Source organism: Pelophylax lessonae (genome assembly GCF_965119305.1).
Source record: "Pelophylax lessonae genome assembly, chromosome: 5".
In the NCBI taxonomy this organism is placed as follows: Eukaryota; Metazoa; Chordata; class Amphibia; order Anura; family Ranidae; genus Pelophylax; species Pelophylax lessonae.
In genome coordinates, this window is record NC_138772.1 from 338,059,587 (window position 1) to 338,078,974 (window position 19,388).

The window sequence follows — 19,388 nt, forward strand, 5'->3', positions numbered from 1 at the left end:
TCTTCGTGTACCCGCTAAACACTATCACTATGGGTTGTTCCTTAAAATACTTAGCTTGGGTGTATTTTAGGCTCTTGGCTTGAAATTAACATACACAATAACAGTAATGCATATTATATACTGCAGGTGGACATTTTCAATTGGAAGTATACATCCTAAACAGCATACTACTTACAAGGAACTTCAAGTGAGATGTATGTGCATTGTGCTTTGTAGGTATAGCAGTCCATGTGTTTAGGACATACGCACCATTCATGCTGCAAACAAGAGTCAAGAAATTCTGACTACAGGACACAAGGGATGACTGAGCAGTTTGGAAAAGACTGACATTCGAATGTTCTAAGAGAAAAACTATCTTATTAAAAATGAACACATCTGCAGTGGTGAGCCATTTCTGAAGCTCAAAGGCAAATAAAGTTATGAATTTGTGGCTAAATACCCCATGGTAAAATACATTCTCATAAATGTTCACAGCTTGTCTGTGATGGAAAGTTCCGTTCCTTTCCAACTACAGCAGTTATACAGAGATGCATAAGTTATAACACGAACTTGTACCATAGGCCTGGTACATGTACGCCTGTCAATCAGCAGTTATTTACAAACGGTTCCAGATTTGGTCACCTATGGCTGCTAACAGTACAAAGACATACGACTCCGGCGCATAGCTTCACTTATTAGATAGGCAGGGCTTAACTCAGGCTCCTCTGTCATTATTACTATATTTTGCCATTCACCAGTCTGGTTAGATTTTTTTATAGTGTCTACTACACACAGAGCATACAGACAGTCATCAAAAGTGGCAGCCATAGTAAGCGGCCTGCCATCCCATGTTCTTCTGTCTTCCTGATCTTCAAACGCTTGCCGCACAGCCTGTACCATTTTAATAGTCCCTCTCAGGTAAGGAGAAGGTATGTCGCTAAAGGCCTTTTCAGGCAAGAGTGAGTTGCTGACAGGTGTAGAATCTTTTAACAGTAATTCTCTCTCCAGTGAAGTGTTCCTTTGGCCATAGAGGTCGGTCCCCAATACCATTAGTCTACCAGTTGATCCCACAACTATAATGTCTTGTTTAAATTCCCCAGGAACATTGAAGTTTAGAGTAACTGTACAGCAAACACCACCTTCCAGAACCATCTGAAATGTACAAAAGTCATCACTTGTTATCTGGCGAATTCCTTTTATATGGTCTGTCTGCTTCACAAATGTTTTCAGAAGCCCATGGACCTTCACTGCTTTCTGGCTGGTCAGGAAAGTCAGCAGATCAATTATGTAGCTACCCACAGAATGCAGTCCACCTCCGCCCATGAGGTCATCACAGCTCCAATTATACTTCTTTCCCAAGAGGCTTCCGCTGTGAACCTGTACTTCACATACTTGAAGCTCCCCCACGTATCCCTCTTGAATAAGCTGTTTCATCTTCACAAAAGCAGGTAGAAACCGTAACACATTTCCCATGATGCTCATCAACTTCGGGTAATAATGGGCCGCCGACATCATTCGGAAAGCATCAAGAGGCGTTGCTGTTCTGTCACAAATTACGTTCTTCCCAATCCCTGTAGGACATAAACAAAAATATTTAGATTGATATATTGACATGTTTTCAATGTACATAAACAGTGTATAAGAACCGAATAACTTAGAAAGCCATCCACAACTAGCCCCCTAGCTACATCACTAACCTAGTCTCAAAATACCAGCCAAATCGTTCTTTTCGTTCCTCCCAAGACCTCCTGCTCTCCAGCAACCTTGTCACCTCATCCCACGTCCCCCCTCCAGGTCTTCTCCAGAGCCTCTCCCATCATTTGGAACTCTCTACCCCAATCTACCTATCTCCTACTCTGTCCACTTTCAGACAATCCCTGAAAACTCATCTTTTCAGAGAAGTCTATCTGGCCCCCACGTAACTGTACATTTATTTTCTCCATCAGCCCATCCCCCACAGTTATTACCTCTTGTATCTCTTGACCCTCCCTCTTAGATTGTAAGCTCTAATGAGCAGGGCTCTCTGATTCTTACTGTATTAAATTGTGTTGTAATTGTACTGACAGCGCTATATAAATCCTGTATAATAATAACAATAATAATAATAAATGCAACTGGTGTAAACTGCTACAAAATATTTTTAATACACTGATTTCAATGTGCAGCAAATGAGAAATTTCAGTTGGGATCCTAAAAAGCACTTCTTGTCTAAATAGAAAAGTATGTGTCAATGCCAAGGGTTCCAATGGAGCTAGCAATCACCATGTCCTGACAATATTAAACATCAACATCTGTCCTTCAGATCAGAAAAGAGGGTTTATGGGATTATTAAGGTGCATCATTTCTCAAAGAATCAACATACATAAAATGTGTTAAAATCCAAAGGTAATTTATCACAACCAAACTTAGCAATCACAAATAGCAAAAGTAGCCAAGGGTAGTATATTTAATGGCTAACTGAAGTGGACATCATAGCAGGCATTCAAGTTGTTAACTGGGGTTATTTAAAGAGCAATAGATTAGGCAATAGCATGCAATGTCAAGCGGCAGCTGCCAAAGCCAGCAGAATATTAGCATGCATAAAGAAAGGGATGTATTCCAGAGATAAGACTACAATCCTTCCACTTTATAAAACTCTGGTCCGACCGCATCTGGAGTATTCCGTCCAGTTCTGGTCGCCAGTCCTCAGGAGGGATGTGTTGGAGTTGGAGAGAGTCCAGAGAAGGGCAACTAAACTGATTAGGGGATTGGAGGACCTTAACTATGAAGAGCGGCTGCAATCGCTCGATTTATTCTCCCTGGAGAAGAGACGCCTGAGGGGGGACATGATAGCAATTTATAAATATCTCAATGGGGATCTCAGCTTAGAAAAAAAGCTGTTCAGTCAAAGGGATTGCATGAGGACAAGAGGGCATACAATGCGATTAGAGGAGAAGCGTTGGGGGTTCTTTACTGTTAGGGCTACAAGATTGTGGAATTCTCTACCACAAGAGGTGGTTTCTGCGGGAAGTATGGTGGCTTTCAAAAGACTCTAAGACTTACATCTCAAGGATCAGGACATTAAGGGCTATGTGAGATGATTACAGCCACACACACCTACACAGGTTGAACTGGATGGACTATTGTCTTTATTCAACCTCACCTACTATGTAACTATGTAACAATTCAAATAATATTCACAATATGTGTGCTTTAAAGTCAATCGTTACCCATGAAGGGAAAAACAAACAGGTTCACTTTAATGCCTCCCTGCCCAGTAGCACACTTAACTTCCCATTGCTCTCCTGCTACTCTATTCAATAAGTAAAGCAAGCCATCCATGTTGGACCTTACATGGGGCTCACTGCCCCTGTGATTGACACGGCCCAATCATCAAGCATCGGCATTGTCACATAGAATTATTTAGAACATAATGGTATGACAGCCATTGAAGAATGACTACTTTCACATCATTTGTACAACAGACAAAACACAGAAATTGCCATTTATTTACACTAAATCCGATTAATGCTACATTTCTATTCTATGCATAAAATTTGCAGAATGTAGAATATTGTAGCCATATAAGTGCGCTTGCACAGTGCAAGTAAAAAGTATCACAGACAGAACTCAACTGTGTTGTCGCAAAATGTAGACAAATGGCCTGTTTAAGTTGCCAAATACCATGGGGGTAAGATTCTGTTATCCTCATGTATGACGTTAGGCTTACTGCAACCATGGATTTCAGCAGGTCCTGATATCCTTACAAGATGTGATGTACTTTGTTTTTCTTTTTTTGGAGATGTATTGGCATTGGCATTACCTCAATGTTGTTTTCTAATGTGGTTCATGTCTTTATCTTGTAAAACACATTTTTTATAAAAAAAACTATTGAAAACAAAATGTAGAAAAATATATATTAATTAAAGATTATTCCAGAGCTGGGGTTTTCTGTCCTGGGTGAAAAATAGCTGACAGTTTCATTCATAATGGTTCTGGTATACCAGTATATGTGATAATGGTGTTATGAGTTTAGTTTAGGGATAGAGGTGTTAGGTTTAGCAGTAGGATACGAATCGTGAGTTTCATTTAGGGGTTAGATTTAGGGATATTTTTAGGTTACTTTTAGTGTTTATGTCAATTGATTTTTGGGTCTGATAAATTCAAAGACACCCAAAAAGTAAATTTATTACACCAAAAATTACTATACTAAGCCAACAATGGACTCACGCTTTTGGGTTGTTGCCCAATTAAAAAAAAAAATAGTCTTGCAATGACAGAGCCTTATGGAGGGTGAATTATGTGCTATTATTTCTATGCTGTCAAACATAATGACTTAATTTACTCAGCAGAAAACATTGTAGTTATAAATCGTTCATTAAGCCAATAAATTAAATGTAATTAATGATTTAAAGTAATTAAGACAAACAGTTCAGGAGATAAAGCACAGGGATCTCCCAGAATCCCCTTTTTCTGTGATTACAGTTAAACTCAGATGTTTGAGATGTGGCAAGCATTATTTTTTTTCCAGGGGCAGGTTAATTAAAGAAAAGACTCCTTTGGCCCACTGTAACCCTTAAATACACTGGGGCTGGTTTACCAAAGGAGTAAAGAATATTTGCTTTCAAAGTGAATTTTCACTTATCTTAAAAGTAAATGAGGTGAGACAAAGAGAAAATTCAGCAAAGAATACCCAATCATATGCAAGAACAATTTAAAAAACAGGGTTTTTCTTGCACATAAATGGATGTTCGAAGTCAACAAAACGTCACCTCATTTGCTAGGATAAATGAATTTTCTCTTTGCAAAATTAATTTTCATTTAGTTTAGAAAATTAGGTGAAGTTGCGCTGACTTCAATCATGCAATCATGTGCAAGCAAAATCCTTTTTTTTTTTGTTTTTTTTTTTTACATACAGTATCCATGCACATAATTGGGTCTTAATTGCAAAGTGAATTTTAACTTGAAATTATTTGGAATCATTACAGGGGATTTTCCATATTTACATTTTTTTAAATCTATTATGTATGTTTTTTTGTTTCCTTTTTTTCTTGCTTGTATTGTGGTGAACAAGTGGATATCCACCAGAGTTCTGCTTTGGGGGCAAAATGTATTTTCTACCTTAGAATTATTTTACAAATACATGGGAAAGCAGCGTAAAATCTTAAATAGTATAAATCTGCACCTCTGACAGAACATTAGCCAGTGGGGACACTATGTTATAAATATTCCGCTCTCCAAGGAGCAACAATTCTACAAGAAGTAATAGAGTCATTAGAGACGCTTCAAGTCTTCTAACTCCTCTGCAAGGCTTGTTGATGCACACTGCTGGAAACAGCATAATAAATATTTTGCCACTTAAAGGAGATTTAAAGGGAGATAGAGATCTTGCATCTGATTAGATACCGTACACATACAGGAGATTTGCATCTGCTTCCAGTATAACATTGAGGCACTGGCTGTCTGCGATAAATACATTCATTGTGTCCTGTCTCTTGCTGGAAATCTAATAGTGATTTCCATTTACCAGGAACAGAAGCTATTATTTGGATTTCCCTTGGAATACCACCTCCTGGTGAGACCTGATACTGTGGTATAAGTCCACAAAATTCAATATTGGTCACTAAGACCCAGTTCACACTACTCCGACTTGGGACGCGACTTGTGTGACCTCAAGTCGCCCCAAGTCGCTTGTCATTACAAATTCAATGTAAATGAATGAGAGTCGTCTTAAAATGCACTACTGGAGGCGCTCTGACCTCAGAAAAGGTTCCTGTACTACTTCAAGGCGACCTCTATCTGACTTGTGCACATAGACTTCAATGGGAGTCGCCTCTAAGTTGGATCCTTATCTATTTTCAAGCGAAAAAGATTACCCAGGCATTCCTCACAGACAAAGTCGCCTATCATTTAAGTCTCTTTAAAGTCTCTTCAAAGTCACGCTAAAGTCGCGCTAAAAAGCCGTTCCTTCATGGGGCGACTTTCTGGTCGTGGTAGTGTGAACCGGCTCTAATGGTCAGAATTCTAAACAAAGAAAAAAAACAAGGAAAAGACTGTGCTGCAGTCAGAAGTGTCACTTTGTTTACTGCCTCTTTCCCACCACAGTCCATCCTAAGTAGACCTGGCAAAAGACTGATGGAAATTTGTCCAGTTCAGCATGGACTGGTTTGGCGGCCCCTACTCAACAGAAGTCAATTATTTGATCAACTTCTGTCAAAATGACTTAGCTGCCATAACCAAGGTATCTTTTTTTCAGTCAGGCGGCTGGCTTTCAGATAAAAGTGGCCCCTGCGGCAGATTCACAGTGAGATCACATTTATAGGTGGTAGGAGAGGTGCCCCCCTGCCGCTTCCCAGTCTATTTTGAGCTGTCGGTAAGCACAGAACCGATCCAATGCGGTCAATGGCTAGGCAGGAACCGATTGAGGACAAGATAGCCCCTACTAGGGTCTATGCCCTTGGAGGACTGCAGCAACCTCCAACATCACTTCCAGACCTTGGGCAGATTGATAGGACTTCTTTTTTCCTTTAAAGTGGAATTCCAGACATTTTTGTGTTTATTAAAAGTCAGCAGCTATACAAAAAGTGTAGTTGCTGACTTTTAATAAACACACACTCACCTGTCCCAAAATCCAGCGATGCGGCCACCCGAAGCCTCGGTTCTCTTCCTTGGCTCTACCCGGCGCCAGCAGCACTAGTGTGGGCACCCTGCTGTGACAGCTTGCGGCTTCACAACTGGGTGCACAGAAGGGAAAGCATTCATAAGTCACACCCGCATATGTAAGCAGTGTTCGAACCACATATGTGAGGTATCGCCGCGATCGTTAAAGTGGGAGCAATAATTCTAGTGCAAGACCTCCTCTGTAACTCTAAACAGATAACCTGTAAAAAAAATGTTTAAAATGTTTAAAATGTCGCCTATGGAGATTTTTAAGTACCGAAATTTGTCGCCATTCCAGGAGCGTGCACAATTTTAAAGCATGACATGTTAGGTATCTATTTACTCGGCGTAACATCATCTTTCACATTATACAAAAAAATTGGGCTACCTTTACTGTTTGTTCTTTTATTTATTTATTAAAGTGTATTATTTCCAAAAAAATTGCACTTGAAAGGCTGCTGCACAAATACAGTGTTACATAAAAAAATGAAATAACCGCTATTTTATTCTCTAGGGTCTCTGCTAATATATATATATATATATATATATATATATATATATATATATATATCGTTTGGGGGTTATAAGTAATTTTCTAACAAAAAATACTGATTTTATCTTGTAAGCAACAAATGTCAGAAAAAGCAAGGGTCAGCAAGTGGTTCACACTACAGTGTTTTCATTTACATTCCTCCTACTAGCCCATGCGCAGTGTACGCCTCCAGTAATAACTGTCACAGTTGTCAGTGTGCTTATGTTAGCTCTAAAATTATCTATCGAACCATCAAAAGGCCGATGCCATAGCTGATCACATGTGTGGCACCATGGCAATTGCAGAATTAAATAAAGGCTAAGATGGCGGCATACACAGGGGACAGGAAATAAATATGCGCTTTAATTTCAAATGACCCCTATACTTCATTGAATGCTATCTGATGAGATGGCAATACATTTTAGTTGATACTTTTGTATGACTTATGGGATATCCTGAGGCCTGAAATCTGTCCAGGTACATGGATTTGTTGGTATGTAGCATGGATGAGCTCTCTGCCCCATATATGCCATTACTGGAAAAGTCAAAATTTATTATTTCACCAACCAGTTCCCTTATTTATTTGATCAAATTTACAGATTCTTTTGATAGCCTTCACACCTACTGCTCCTCTTTTGATCCTTTACACGATAACCCATACTGTAAGCATATGACATATAAACTATACTATGCTATTGCTATATCCTCTCTCTTTTTGATATAGACAGGGGAAGTTTTGGTCTATATATGTGGCACATGGCTATCTTTAACTACAATTTCACTCTATTTCCTATATTTATTTGATGGTAGGCCTCCTCTTGCCCTGACAACCATTTGCTGTGTCTACACATGTCTCTATATCCATACTGTGCTCCTTCCCACTGGTGGTCCTGGGCCCCCCACACCAGCCGGGGCAACAGTGACCTGTTATAAATATAATATTGTTGTTTGTATATGTGTCAACATATCTAGATTTACTGTATAATTTTGATTTATCTAGAATACTTAGCTCCTGTAGAAGCTCTTCGGCGCAAAACATGTACAGCTCCAATTTGCTACACAAGAACACACCAAGCCCGTCTAGATTTTGTTAGCCACAATTCACTGGCGCATTAAATATGGTTATGATGGGACCTTTTTGGTGGTTTTGTTGATTTTTTTGCCTTTGGGGTAGTGTGTTATTGTGTGAATTTAAATTTACACCATTATGCTTTTAATAAAATTGAAATAAAATGTATATGTTTTTAAAAATATTTGTGTACTCTGGTGCCTATAAAGTCCATAAGGGTTTACCAACAAAAATTGACTAACTTTTGTATTTACTAAAACTTGCAATCTGCTTTTCACTTTCATGTATCAAAGTTCAGTAATAACTTGCTGAATTATTCCGAAATCCCAAGTCACATCATCATTCAACAGGCCTAAACGTAATGGGGTTGATTTACTAAAAGCAATTAGGCTATTCACATTGCAAGGTCATTTGCCCCACAGTTTACTGAAGTTTACAATCATGTGCAAGGAAAATTTAAAAAAGCAGGATTTTGGCTTGCACATGATTGGATGATGGAAGGCAGCAGAGCTTCACTTCATTCACCTCATCTCTGGGGATAATTCCCTTGCAAAGCAAAAAGCCTATTTTACTTTAGAAATCAACTCCAATAGCTGTGATGATATAGCACCTTTGAATATTTCTATTTAGGTCTCATTTTAGACTGTGTCTCTTGTGCATATCAAACAGTTCTATTTTTACACTGATTATCTCAGTCACCAACTTCCACCAGACCTTCGCAGCCAGCAAGTGTAAATGCAGCTTCATTACCTATTACCCAGCTCTTAGCAGCAATGTATAAACACTTCAATTACGCCCAGTCAGGCTCATGAAAAAGAGAAACAGGAAACATGCTGTGCCATCCTGCTGATGTTTTTTAATGTGTAGATTACTTTATTGTAGTTTATTGTTTCATCACTACAAAATAGCTTTTTAGTTATTATATATAATATCGGAAACAGAGTAGGCAAAGCCAATCTGTCAAATATTTAACATTTAAATCAAGCACTGGTTATTTACTACATGTGTCTTGGCTTAGCTTTCAGAGCACCGCGTGAAAACATATGTCCCCTCCTTTACCCCCACTCCAATCCCTAAACGCAATGCTCTTTTGTAACCAACAGAAATACTTGCATTGTATGGCAAACTAATATACCGTTAAAAATACAGTCAGTCAGAAGAAAATGGGCATTAGCTCCAAAGGAGATCACCAGTGGGGAGTCAAATCGAGGCTGGAGCCGCTAGGAAGACAGCTCTGCTGCGAGACTCCATGCAGAGGTATCAGCAAGCCATCCCAAGGGATTCCAGCAGTCAGAGGAGCTGTCAGATGCCAATGATTCAGGAGATATTTAGGAACGTGTTTTGGTGACCAGGTCTCGCTGCTCCTTGCATCCTTCTACTAGTCCATCGCTGCCCCTTGCATCTTTCTACTAGTTCATCGCTGCTCCTTAAACCCTTCTACTAGTCCATAGCTGCTCCTTGCATCCTCCTACTAGTCTATTGCTGCCCCTTGTATCCTCCTACTAGTCTATTGCTGCCCCTTGCATCCTCCTACTAGTCCGTCACTGCCCTTTGCATTCTCCTACTAGTCCATCTCTGCTTTTTGCATCCTTCTACTAATCGATTGCTACCCCTTGCATCTTCCTACTAGTCCATCGCTGCTCCTTGAACCCTTCTACTAGTCCATTAGCTGTTCCTTACATCCTCCTACTGGTCTATTGCTGCCCCTTGCATCCTCCTACTAGTCTGTCACTGCCCATTACATCCTCCTACTAGTCCATCTCTGCTTCTTGCATCCTTCTACTAGTTCGACACTGCCCCTTGCATCCTCCCTCTAGTCCATCTCTGGTTCTTGCATCCTTCTACTAGTCCATCACTGCCCCTTGCATCTTCTTACTAGTCCATCGCTGCGCCTTGCACCCTTCTACTAGTCCATAGCTGCTCCTTGCATCCTCCTACTAGCCTATCGCTGCCCCTTGCATTCTCCTACTAGTCCATCTCTGCTTCTTGCATCCTTGTACTAGTCCATTGCTGGCCCTTGCATCTTCCTACTAGTCCATCGCTGCTCCTTGCAGCCTTCTACTAGTCCATAGCTGCTCCTTGCATCCTCCTACTAGTCTATCGCTGCCCCTTGCATCCTCCTACTAGTCCGTCACTGCCCCTTGCATTCTCCTACTAGTCCATCTCTGCTTCTTGCATCCTTGTACTAGTCCATTGCTGCCCCTTGCATCTTCCTACTAGTCCATCCTTGCACCCTTATACTAGTCCATAGCTCCTCCTTGCATCCTCCCACTAGTCTATCGCTGCCCTTTGCATCCTCCTACTAGTCTGTCACTACCCCTTGCATTCTCCTACTAGTCAATCTCTGCTTTTTTTTTTATTAAAGTCCCATTTACATATTACTAGAACTGACCAATAGAGGTGATCTTATATACAATTTCTCCTAATTGTAGTGTTAATCATAGTCATCTCCATTATTTATTAAAGTGTTACTAAACCCGGTACTCTGCATTCACTATATCTGGTCTCCCACAGTACACAGAACATGGAAATGCAATTATTTTAGTAAACTGCTAATACCTTTTCTAATCAGCAGTATATAGCAATCTTACGACTTCTATTAGTTCCTGGTAAAGCTTGTAGGAAGAGTTTTCATACTGCACTGAGCTGTCCTATGAGGATCCAGGACCCCTGACCCTCGGTCTGTACATGTCTGGACAGTGCTGATTGGCCCTGTGCTGATCACATGCACCCTCCCAAGAAAACAAAAACTCTCTAGCAATACACAACAAACTGAGCATGTGCAGCCTGACTCCAAAGGCTATTGCACCTAGCTACTATCCGGACATTTTCTGGAGTCAGTGAAAAGAGAGGAGGATCTGTGAATACAGGATCAAACAGCCTTTTTACATAATGCAGAGGATTAACCCCTTAGGTTCCACAGTGAGTATAACAAGCATGCTTTACTGCATATACAGACTGATTTTACTATTGTGGGTTTAGTAACACTTGAACTGATACTGCAGTTACTCACAGAGGAGAGGAAGCAACAGGAAATGTCTATTAACTGTAATGCAAATTACAAGCAGCTGCACTGGTCTTTTACTATCGGTACCCAAAGAATTTACATGCCCATTGTCTGACTTTAACAATACTGGATGACGAGCAGGTTTCTAAAGGATGTCTACATTAGAAAATATGGCATCATTTCTGTTAGGGCAAAACTTACCAGCAGTGACAGAAATTTCAGCCAATTATTAATTTGGGCTGATTTACAAAAGGAGTTAAAAATGTTTTCTTAATTGCGTAAATAGTCATTTCAATCATTTGCAGATGAAATAAGTAACGGGAATTTGCTTTTCACATGACTGAATAACTGAAGTTACAATTTATTGTGTGAAGACCTTCAAGTTCTTTGGGCCTTTTACTCATGGCCTCAAGAGGCTATAAGGCTGGGTTCACACGTGTGCGATGCCAGACATCGCATGTGATTCGCACCGCATTGCTGTGCAGATCATATGCAATGTCTGTGCGATGCAAATTCAGCCCTACAGTTTGTATGGCTGAATAAGCATTGCATTCAGACCAAAATGGTGCAGGAATCGTATCGCATGAGTATTCAAACATATGCAATTCAATTCCTGTCCGATTTCACAGTTCGCACTGCGATCTGCAAACTGATTTGGGGTGTCATTAACTTTACATTGACACCTGCAGCAGTTCGCAGATGTGTAAACTGCCCGTGAATCATATGCATGGCTGGAACCCGCACAGGAATCGCGCTAGTTCCCACATCGCACCAGTGTGAATCTAGCCTAAAGTGTACATTCAGGTGTATTTATCGGCCCACAGCCATATACAGCCAATCTGTACAAAACAATGACAGGTTGGTGAGGCCCAGCTGGTACAGATAAATAAACAAAAAGGCCTAGTATATTACCAAACATTTATTGATAATAAACCCAATGAGTGCATACTCACAATAGCCTAAGGCAGTGATGGCGAACCTTGGCACCCCAGATGTTTTGGAACTACATTTCCCATGATGCTCAACTACACTGCAGAGTACATGAGCATCATGGGGAATGTAGTTCCAAAACATCTGGGGTGCCAAGGTTCGCCATCACTGGCCTAAGGCATACATGGTGCAAAATTCTTTCCTGCAATTCGTATGATTTCCCCATCAACACAGACAGTTCTAACAGGGGAATCCCTCCTGCTGAGCAATTGTCTTCTCCCGGGGTTGCCACTGGAGATAATCTCAGGAGAATCCAGCTGGCTGGTTGTACCAAAGTTGATTGATTAATCAACTTGGTACATTCAGCTTGCCCATTAGCAGTTCGAATCTTGACCAGTTCCTGCTGAACCAGCCGAGATTCCAACCGTGTTTGGCTGGGCTAGGTCAGAAACGGTAAAAGCACAATCCAAATGGCAGGGTAGTTCTGTTAAAGATGACAATCACACGACCCTGACATCACTCAGGCTTGCTAGCTGATGCGTTTCATGAGATGTTCCCACGTCTTCAGAGTAAAGCTTTGGTTTGGTAATGCACTAGGCCTTTGCACCTTGTTGTTTTTTGCTTATAGTGCTAAACAACCCAGTCTGAAGAATGATGCATTTGTGTAGCTTATCAATTGCAGATGGCAGTTGACATCTGAATGGTCGAAGGAAAGAAGAAAGAGAGGCACCAAGCACCAATAGTGTAGCATGTTTATTGAATGACAAACTAATATACAGTTAAAAATACAGTGACAATTGTCAGTAGAAAACGGGCATTAGCTCCAATGGAGATCACCAGTGGGGAGTCAAATCCAGGCTGGAGTCGCTAGGGAGACAGGTCTGCTGTGAGACTCCATGCAGAGGTATCGGCAAGCCACCACAAGAAATTCAAGTGGTCAGAGGAGCTGTCAGATGCCAACAATGCAGGAGACAATTAGGAACGTGTTTTGGAGGCCAGGTCTTCTTCGTCAGCCAGCCTTCAGCCTAGGGGATCCAGCCTGGATTTGACTCTCCACTGGAGATCTATCTGGAAGCTAATGACATGCTCGTATTCTACTGACGTTTGTGAGTGTATTTTTAACTGTATACTAGTTTGTCATGCAAAAAATGTTCTACACTATTGGCGGCTTGGAACCGCTCTTTCTCCTTTCCTTCTTCTATTGCAGTGTCCAGGTTCCCAGCCCGCTCCAGGAGGCAGCCTTGCTTTTACCAATAGTGTCAGCCAAAGACTGTTAATTATTCTAAGCCTATACCTCCGGGACTACTTTTATGTGTATTAATTACACACAGATTTATCTCTAATTGTAACTAGTTTATAAGTGTTTTTTACTTGTACAGACTGATAGTTCACTTTATTTTTATACAAAGTCTATCCCTCATACACTATTCAATTTTAATTGCATACACGTACCCTCTGTTGGCAGCAATTGCTTAGTATTTAGTTGTGTTTTGGTTTATTAACATTTCAATGGTCACCTATTATATCATCTGAAAATCTCTGAAATCCTTAACGCTACAGTGACATATGCATACATTCCAGTGTGTACAGATATATATGTAAATCCTAATGTTTACATGCATACTGGACTTACACACTACCCGGAAAGCAGAGGCCTATGTTCCTGCCAGTGCGCAAGTCCCGGCACGCATGTAAACAATAGGATTTGTGTAAATACTTGTCATTGATTTGTACAGGCTGGCTGTACAATCTACCTTTCACTCCCAGGCAGAGAAATCCATCTGAATGTATGCTGTATGGCCCTCTTAACGTGTGCAAGAGGCCATTGTAAATCAGCTTCAATTTTCTTCTGTGCTGGGTCAGAGTGACATGAAGGCAAAAAACAATCTTGCACTAAAAAAGGTAATTATACAACAACTTTCACTATAGAGATTGCTGCAAATTTCCAGAACACAGCCAAATGGTAAAGGTATATTTTACCTATTTACCAAGAAACTGCCTTTGCAGATAAGGGATTTCTATAGCCGAAAACAAGCTGTGCAGATTTGACCTAAATTGAATAATTCTTTTGTTACAGGTGTAGGCCACTTAAGTACCTCATGAAGCCTGACCTGAAACTCCCAGGAAGTTGCTAGGATGTTGTCAAGTAGGTCCCAGCTATTATTGTTTACCTTCACCGTCAAAGTAGTGAGCTCTCATGAAGGGAGAGAAAGCACATGTGAGGAGGTTTGAATCAGAGACAGAGTTTTCAGGTCAGGCTTCATGAGGTACGTCATTGGCCTACAGCTATAGTGAGGGCATTATTCAGCTTTGGGCTCGGTTCACACTCGCCAACTCCAAGGTTGCCCGATTTTCAGTGCAACCTTTGAGTCCGACTTTGATATGACTTTTACACTCTCTAGCATTGAGTCACTGGCATTGAGCTGTGTCAAAGTCAGATTAAAGTAGTGCAGGAACCTTTTCTGAAGTCGTAGCAACTTCAGTAGTGTCAACTGGAACGGCCGCTTTTCACTTTTTTGTGAGAAGACAATTGCTGATTCCCCCTGTCAATACTGTTTATGTTAATGGGGGAATCGTGTGAATTTCATTCGAAATTTGCACTGTGTATGGCCAGCTTTAGTCAGAGCTGCACAGCTTGTTTTTATCTGCAGATGACCCTTATCGGCACAGAAAGTTTTTTTTGGTAATGGTGAACTAACCCTTTAAAATTTTGTAGTGCAATAATTTTTATTTAAGATTGTCACATACAGAAAAATGCAAAAAAATACAATAATCTTATAACAGGGTATAGGTATGATTGGTACAGTCATAAAAGGAGAAAACAGGCATAAGAAACATCAATTAAAGCGGAGTTCCACCCCCCTCCCCCTCCAAAAATTAAAAGCCAGTAGCTACACATACTGTAGCTGCTGACTTTTAATTAGGACACTTACCTGTCCTGGAGTCCAGCGATGTTGGCACCGCAGCCGATGTTTCCATTGGCTATTGGGTGCTGCCGCCGCCATTGCCGGTAAGGGAACCCGACAGTGAAGCCTTGCAGCTATATGGCGGGTTCCTACTGCGCATGCGCGAAGCGCGCTGCCCATTCAGATTGGCTCGGCGGCGGGGGGTAGGAGGAGGGGACCAAACTTCGCCGCGGCGCCGTTTCCCTGAAGTGAGAAAGGGTACCTGTCAAGAACAGGTACCCGTTCCCCCCTCCTTCCAGAAAGGTGCCAAATGTGGCACCGGAGGGGGGGGGAAGAAAATGAGCGGAAGTTCCACATTTGGGTGGAACTCCGCTTTAACATGTCTTCCCATAAAGGGCTAACGCTCATGCACCAAACTAGCTCCGCCAGGGCAGGTCCGGCCCCTCACATTCCAGGGCACCCCAACGGGAAAAAACTATACGTCCGGCGGAAGGACCATGCCACACCCGAGGGCTCCAATCCTTTAAAATTTTGTATCTATCTACTAATGACCAACTACACAGTAAAACTGTTACAGGTTATGAAATTATTTTTGATTCATTTTAATGGTTATGTTTTTATTATGTTATGGTAATATTGGTATGAATTGCTATTGATTATGAGTTTAATCATTTTAAAATTCGTGATTAAATTTTAGATTAAAATAAACTTTCAAAAATTAGGCAAATACAGCACAGCGTGGGAATACAAATGTTTAGTACAAATCTCAAAGCTGTTGGCAGCAAAGCAGATCATGTGAATATAGTTTAATCTTTCAACGAAAGGACGCAAAGTACTTCTCTATCACAGTCAATAACTAAAATTCCTTCTAAAGACCTTCTTTCAGATCACTATTTTGTTTATTCTTATATTAATACCACCCTGGGAATTTCATATATTAGCTATAAAAGCCACCGTTTCTCAATACCAAAAAGAGAGGCCGGAAACATCACTGACTATGGGAACAGATCTAAGTCTAAGATGATTCTAAAAGGATAACTAGAATCAGAAGGAACATAGTGTTATTTTTGCCAAATCCCAGAGCACAATCTTAGAGTATAAGGGGATTGTAGAAGACAGAACATCCCGGATAACTGAGATGAACTCTACCTAGTACATCTAGAGAATTCCGCAACCCCACATCATATGCAAAAGTGAACTAATCTCAATATAAAATCTCTTCTATATAAGGGCAATGTATGCCTCCAAAAATACTGTTGATATTATAGAGAGAATAATAGGCATGTATATCATTAATCAATGCAGCAAAGAAGACATTGCATTTCCTATACTTCCATAACAAAATTTGCCTTCATGTTCTTTTAGGCTACTAGTTAGCAAGTGTTGAGTAATGTAAATGTTAAGTAATTTAAAAGTACGCTCCAGTCAAAATGAAAATCAACCACTTTAACCCCGGAAGGATTTGCCCCCTTTCTGACCAGGCCCTATTTTGTGATTCGGCACTGCGTTACTTTAACGGACAATTGCGCGGTTGTGCGACGCTGTACCCAAACCAAATTTACGTCCTTTTTTTCCCACAAACAGAGCTTTCTTTTGGTGGTATTTTATCACCTGCGCGATTTTTAATTTTTGTGCTATAAACAAAAACACGGGAAAGATTTAGGTCATTTTTATTTATTTCATTTTTTTATTAGTAATGGCAGCGCTTTGGGATTTTTTGCGGGACTGCGACATTGCGGGGGACAGTTCGGACCCCTGGCTGACATTTTTGACACTTTTGGGGGGACCAGTGACCTGACTACAGTAATCAGTGCTATAAATATGCACTGTTACTGTAATAATGACACGGGCAGGGAAGGGGTTAAGCCTATGGGTGATCAATGGGTTAAATGTGAGCCTCGTGTTTACTGACGTGTGTGGGGGGTTTTGTGACAGACACAGAGATCGCAGTTTCAACTATGCTGAATCTGCTGCTCTCTTCCTGTCTGTCACTGAGAAGATCCGCCTGCTTTGTTTACACAAGCAGGTGGGTCTTCTCTCCGTTTCCCTGACGATCGGGGGGGGGGGGGCAGCGGCAATCGGAGCCACTCCTCCCGCGGCAGGACTCCTGCTGCGTCTAATCACTGCCGGAATCACTAGCAGTCCAGTGACATAGGTCTACATCGCTAGACCCAGGAGAGCCTCACTGCCGCCGTAATATTACTGTGAGCAGTCAGCAAGTGTTTAAGCACTGAGAAAAATACAGGAAATACAGCCTACCAGCTCAATAATTGAGCATTCTTGCTATTCTTTAATCATCAAAAAAGTTGAATGACCCTACCGTTGTTACCATTTGTGGACAGAGGCGAATCCAGACTCAAATCTTCATGGCCACAACAAAAATTAAGCTTTATTCAGCTCCATTAGGGAAACTAAGAGCTTCTACGACACTCTTTAGAATCCCATCGTGCCTTCAGCCCACAAATGTTGGTGCAAGCAACAGATTTATGTAAGTGTTGGAAACAGGTACTTGAATTTGGGGCACATACTGCGTACAGAGGTACACTTGGACCAGAGGGCCGATATAGGCACTCCATCCTCAGTGCAGCTGAGCTTTCTCTCTCCGGTGCTGCAGCTGTCACACAGTAAGCGCAATAAGCAAAGAGTAACTTTTATAGCTAGGGAGGAGGAGGAGCCAGATGGAGATTTACAGACACTATTTCCCCCATCACGTCCAACCGCAGTGTGCGGATTCGTAGAAAACAGAAAGCCTGCTATTGGCTAAGAAATCTGCCTACTGCTTGCAGTCAATCACAAGTAGAGCATAGACCTGATGAGGAACTACTGTCTCAGCTTTCCCATCAGGCTTTACCCACTGTCAGCATTGTTTTATTTATTTTTTGGTGCAATGAAACTCTAAGGCTGCATTCACACTTGAGCGTAGCGTTTTTTTACCGCGATTTTACCGCGATTTTTACAGCGATTTTACCGCGATTTTTTCAGGCGTTTTTCATTGACATCTATCAAAAACGCTGGTAATCAGCCCAAAAAGAAGCTCATGTACTTTTTTCAGCTACAGGCGTTTTTCAAAACGCTCAGATGTGAACAGGGGCCATTTAAATGAATGGGGTTTTACTTGTTGGGCGTTTTGGAAGTGTTTCTTTTGAGCGTTTTTGGAGCTGAAAACGCCCAGGTGTGAATGGAGCCTAAAGCAATGGGTTCTGTAGTCAGAGCAAACAACTGATCCTTGAGAGTCCATAGTAGGCCTCATTCACACTGGCACTGTCAAACCTGCATTTATATTCTGTTAGAGGATATTTCTAAATGCAAATAATTCCAGTAATGATTTTTCAGCGGTGCTTTTTGGAGCATTCACCCGCATTTATACGCAGACATTTTAGCTGCATTTGGAGAAAATTGAATTTTGTGTTTTCAAGATCCAATTAGAAAGTCTGAATGTGGCTAAGCACATGTAAACATGTGTAAACGCAGCTAAACCAACTTTAACCACTTCTGGACTGGAAGGATTTGCCCCCTTAATGACCAGGCCATTTTTTGCGATTCGGCACGGTGTTACTTTAACGGACAATTGCACGGTCGTGCGACGCTGTACTCAAATAAAATTGATGCCCTTTTTTCTCCACAAATAGAGCTTTCTTTTGGTGGTATTTGATCACTTGTGCGATTTTTATTTTCTGCGCTATAAACAAAAAAATAGTGACATTTCTGAAAAAAAAAAAAAAAACGGAATTTTTGTAAAATCTTACCTGTAAAATTCCTTTCTCTGAGTCCTCCGACAGTCGCCGCCTCTTCATATTCGTCACATATGGGGTATTAGACTTTGCTCCGAAGGAGTAGCTAGGCAACAGAATATGTTAACAATAAAGCTTTAACATATCCCACCCTCAAGGGGTGGTCCCCTCAGTCAATACCCTCCTACTTCCTGCAACCATATCTCAGTTTTAGTGGAATAGCAGTAGAGTATACATTCAAACCCCAAAAGAGGGGCGGGGGCGGCGACTGTCGGAGGACTCAGAGAAAGGAATTTTACAGGTAAGATTTTACAAAAATTCCGTTTTCTCTTACGTCCTCCGACAGTCGCCGCCTCTTCATATTCGTCACATATGGGGACGTCCCAAAGCAGTGCAAACATGAGGGGTGGGAAACGCATCCGCGCCGAAAGGCAACGCAGTCTCCACATCAAAGAAAGGAACCTTACCAAAGGAAGGAAACCAGCTGGGCAACAGCAAAAATAAGTGCTCAACAGGAGCAACAACCCAGGAAAAGACAAAAAACCAGGGGATACAAAACTTATCCCAACAGCCAGGAGTCCCCAACAAGGGACCC

The 19,388-nt window shown here is 41.2% G+C and overlaps 1 protein-coding gene across 1 annotated transcript in view; it reads right to left on the minus strand.

Annotated features, from left to right (window-relative positions):
* Positions 1-337: 337 nt before the first annotated feature.
* GFOD1 (Gfo/Idh/MocA-like oxidoreductase domain containing 1) overlaps positions 338-19,388 on the minus strand; it is a 146,395-nt gene continuing 127,344 nt past the window's right edge. The window contains exon 2 of the mRNA XM_082258186.1: positions 338-1,550. Within this exon, the coding sequence (XP_082114312.1) occupies positions 631-1,550 (920 nt within the window). The 3' untranslated portion in view covers positions 338-630. The remainder of the gene's footprint in view (positions 1,551-19,388) is intronic.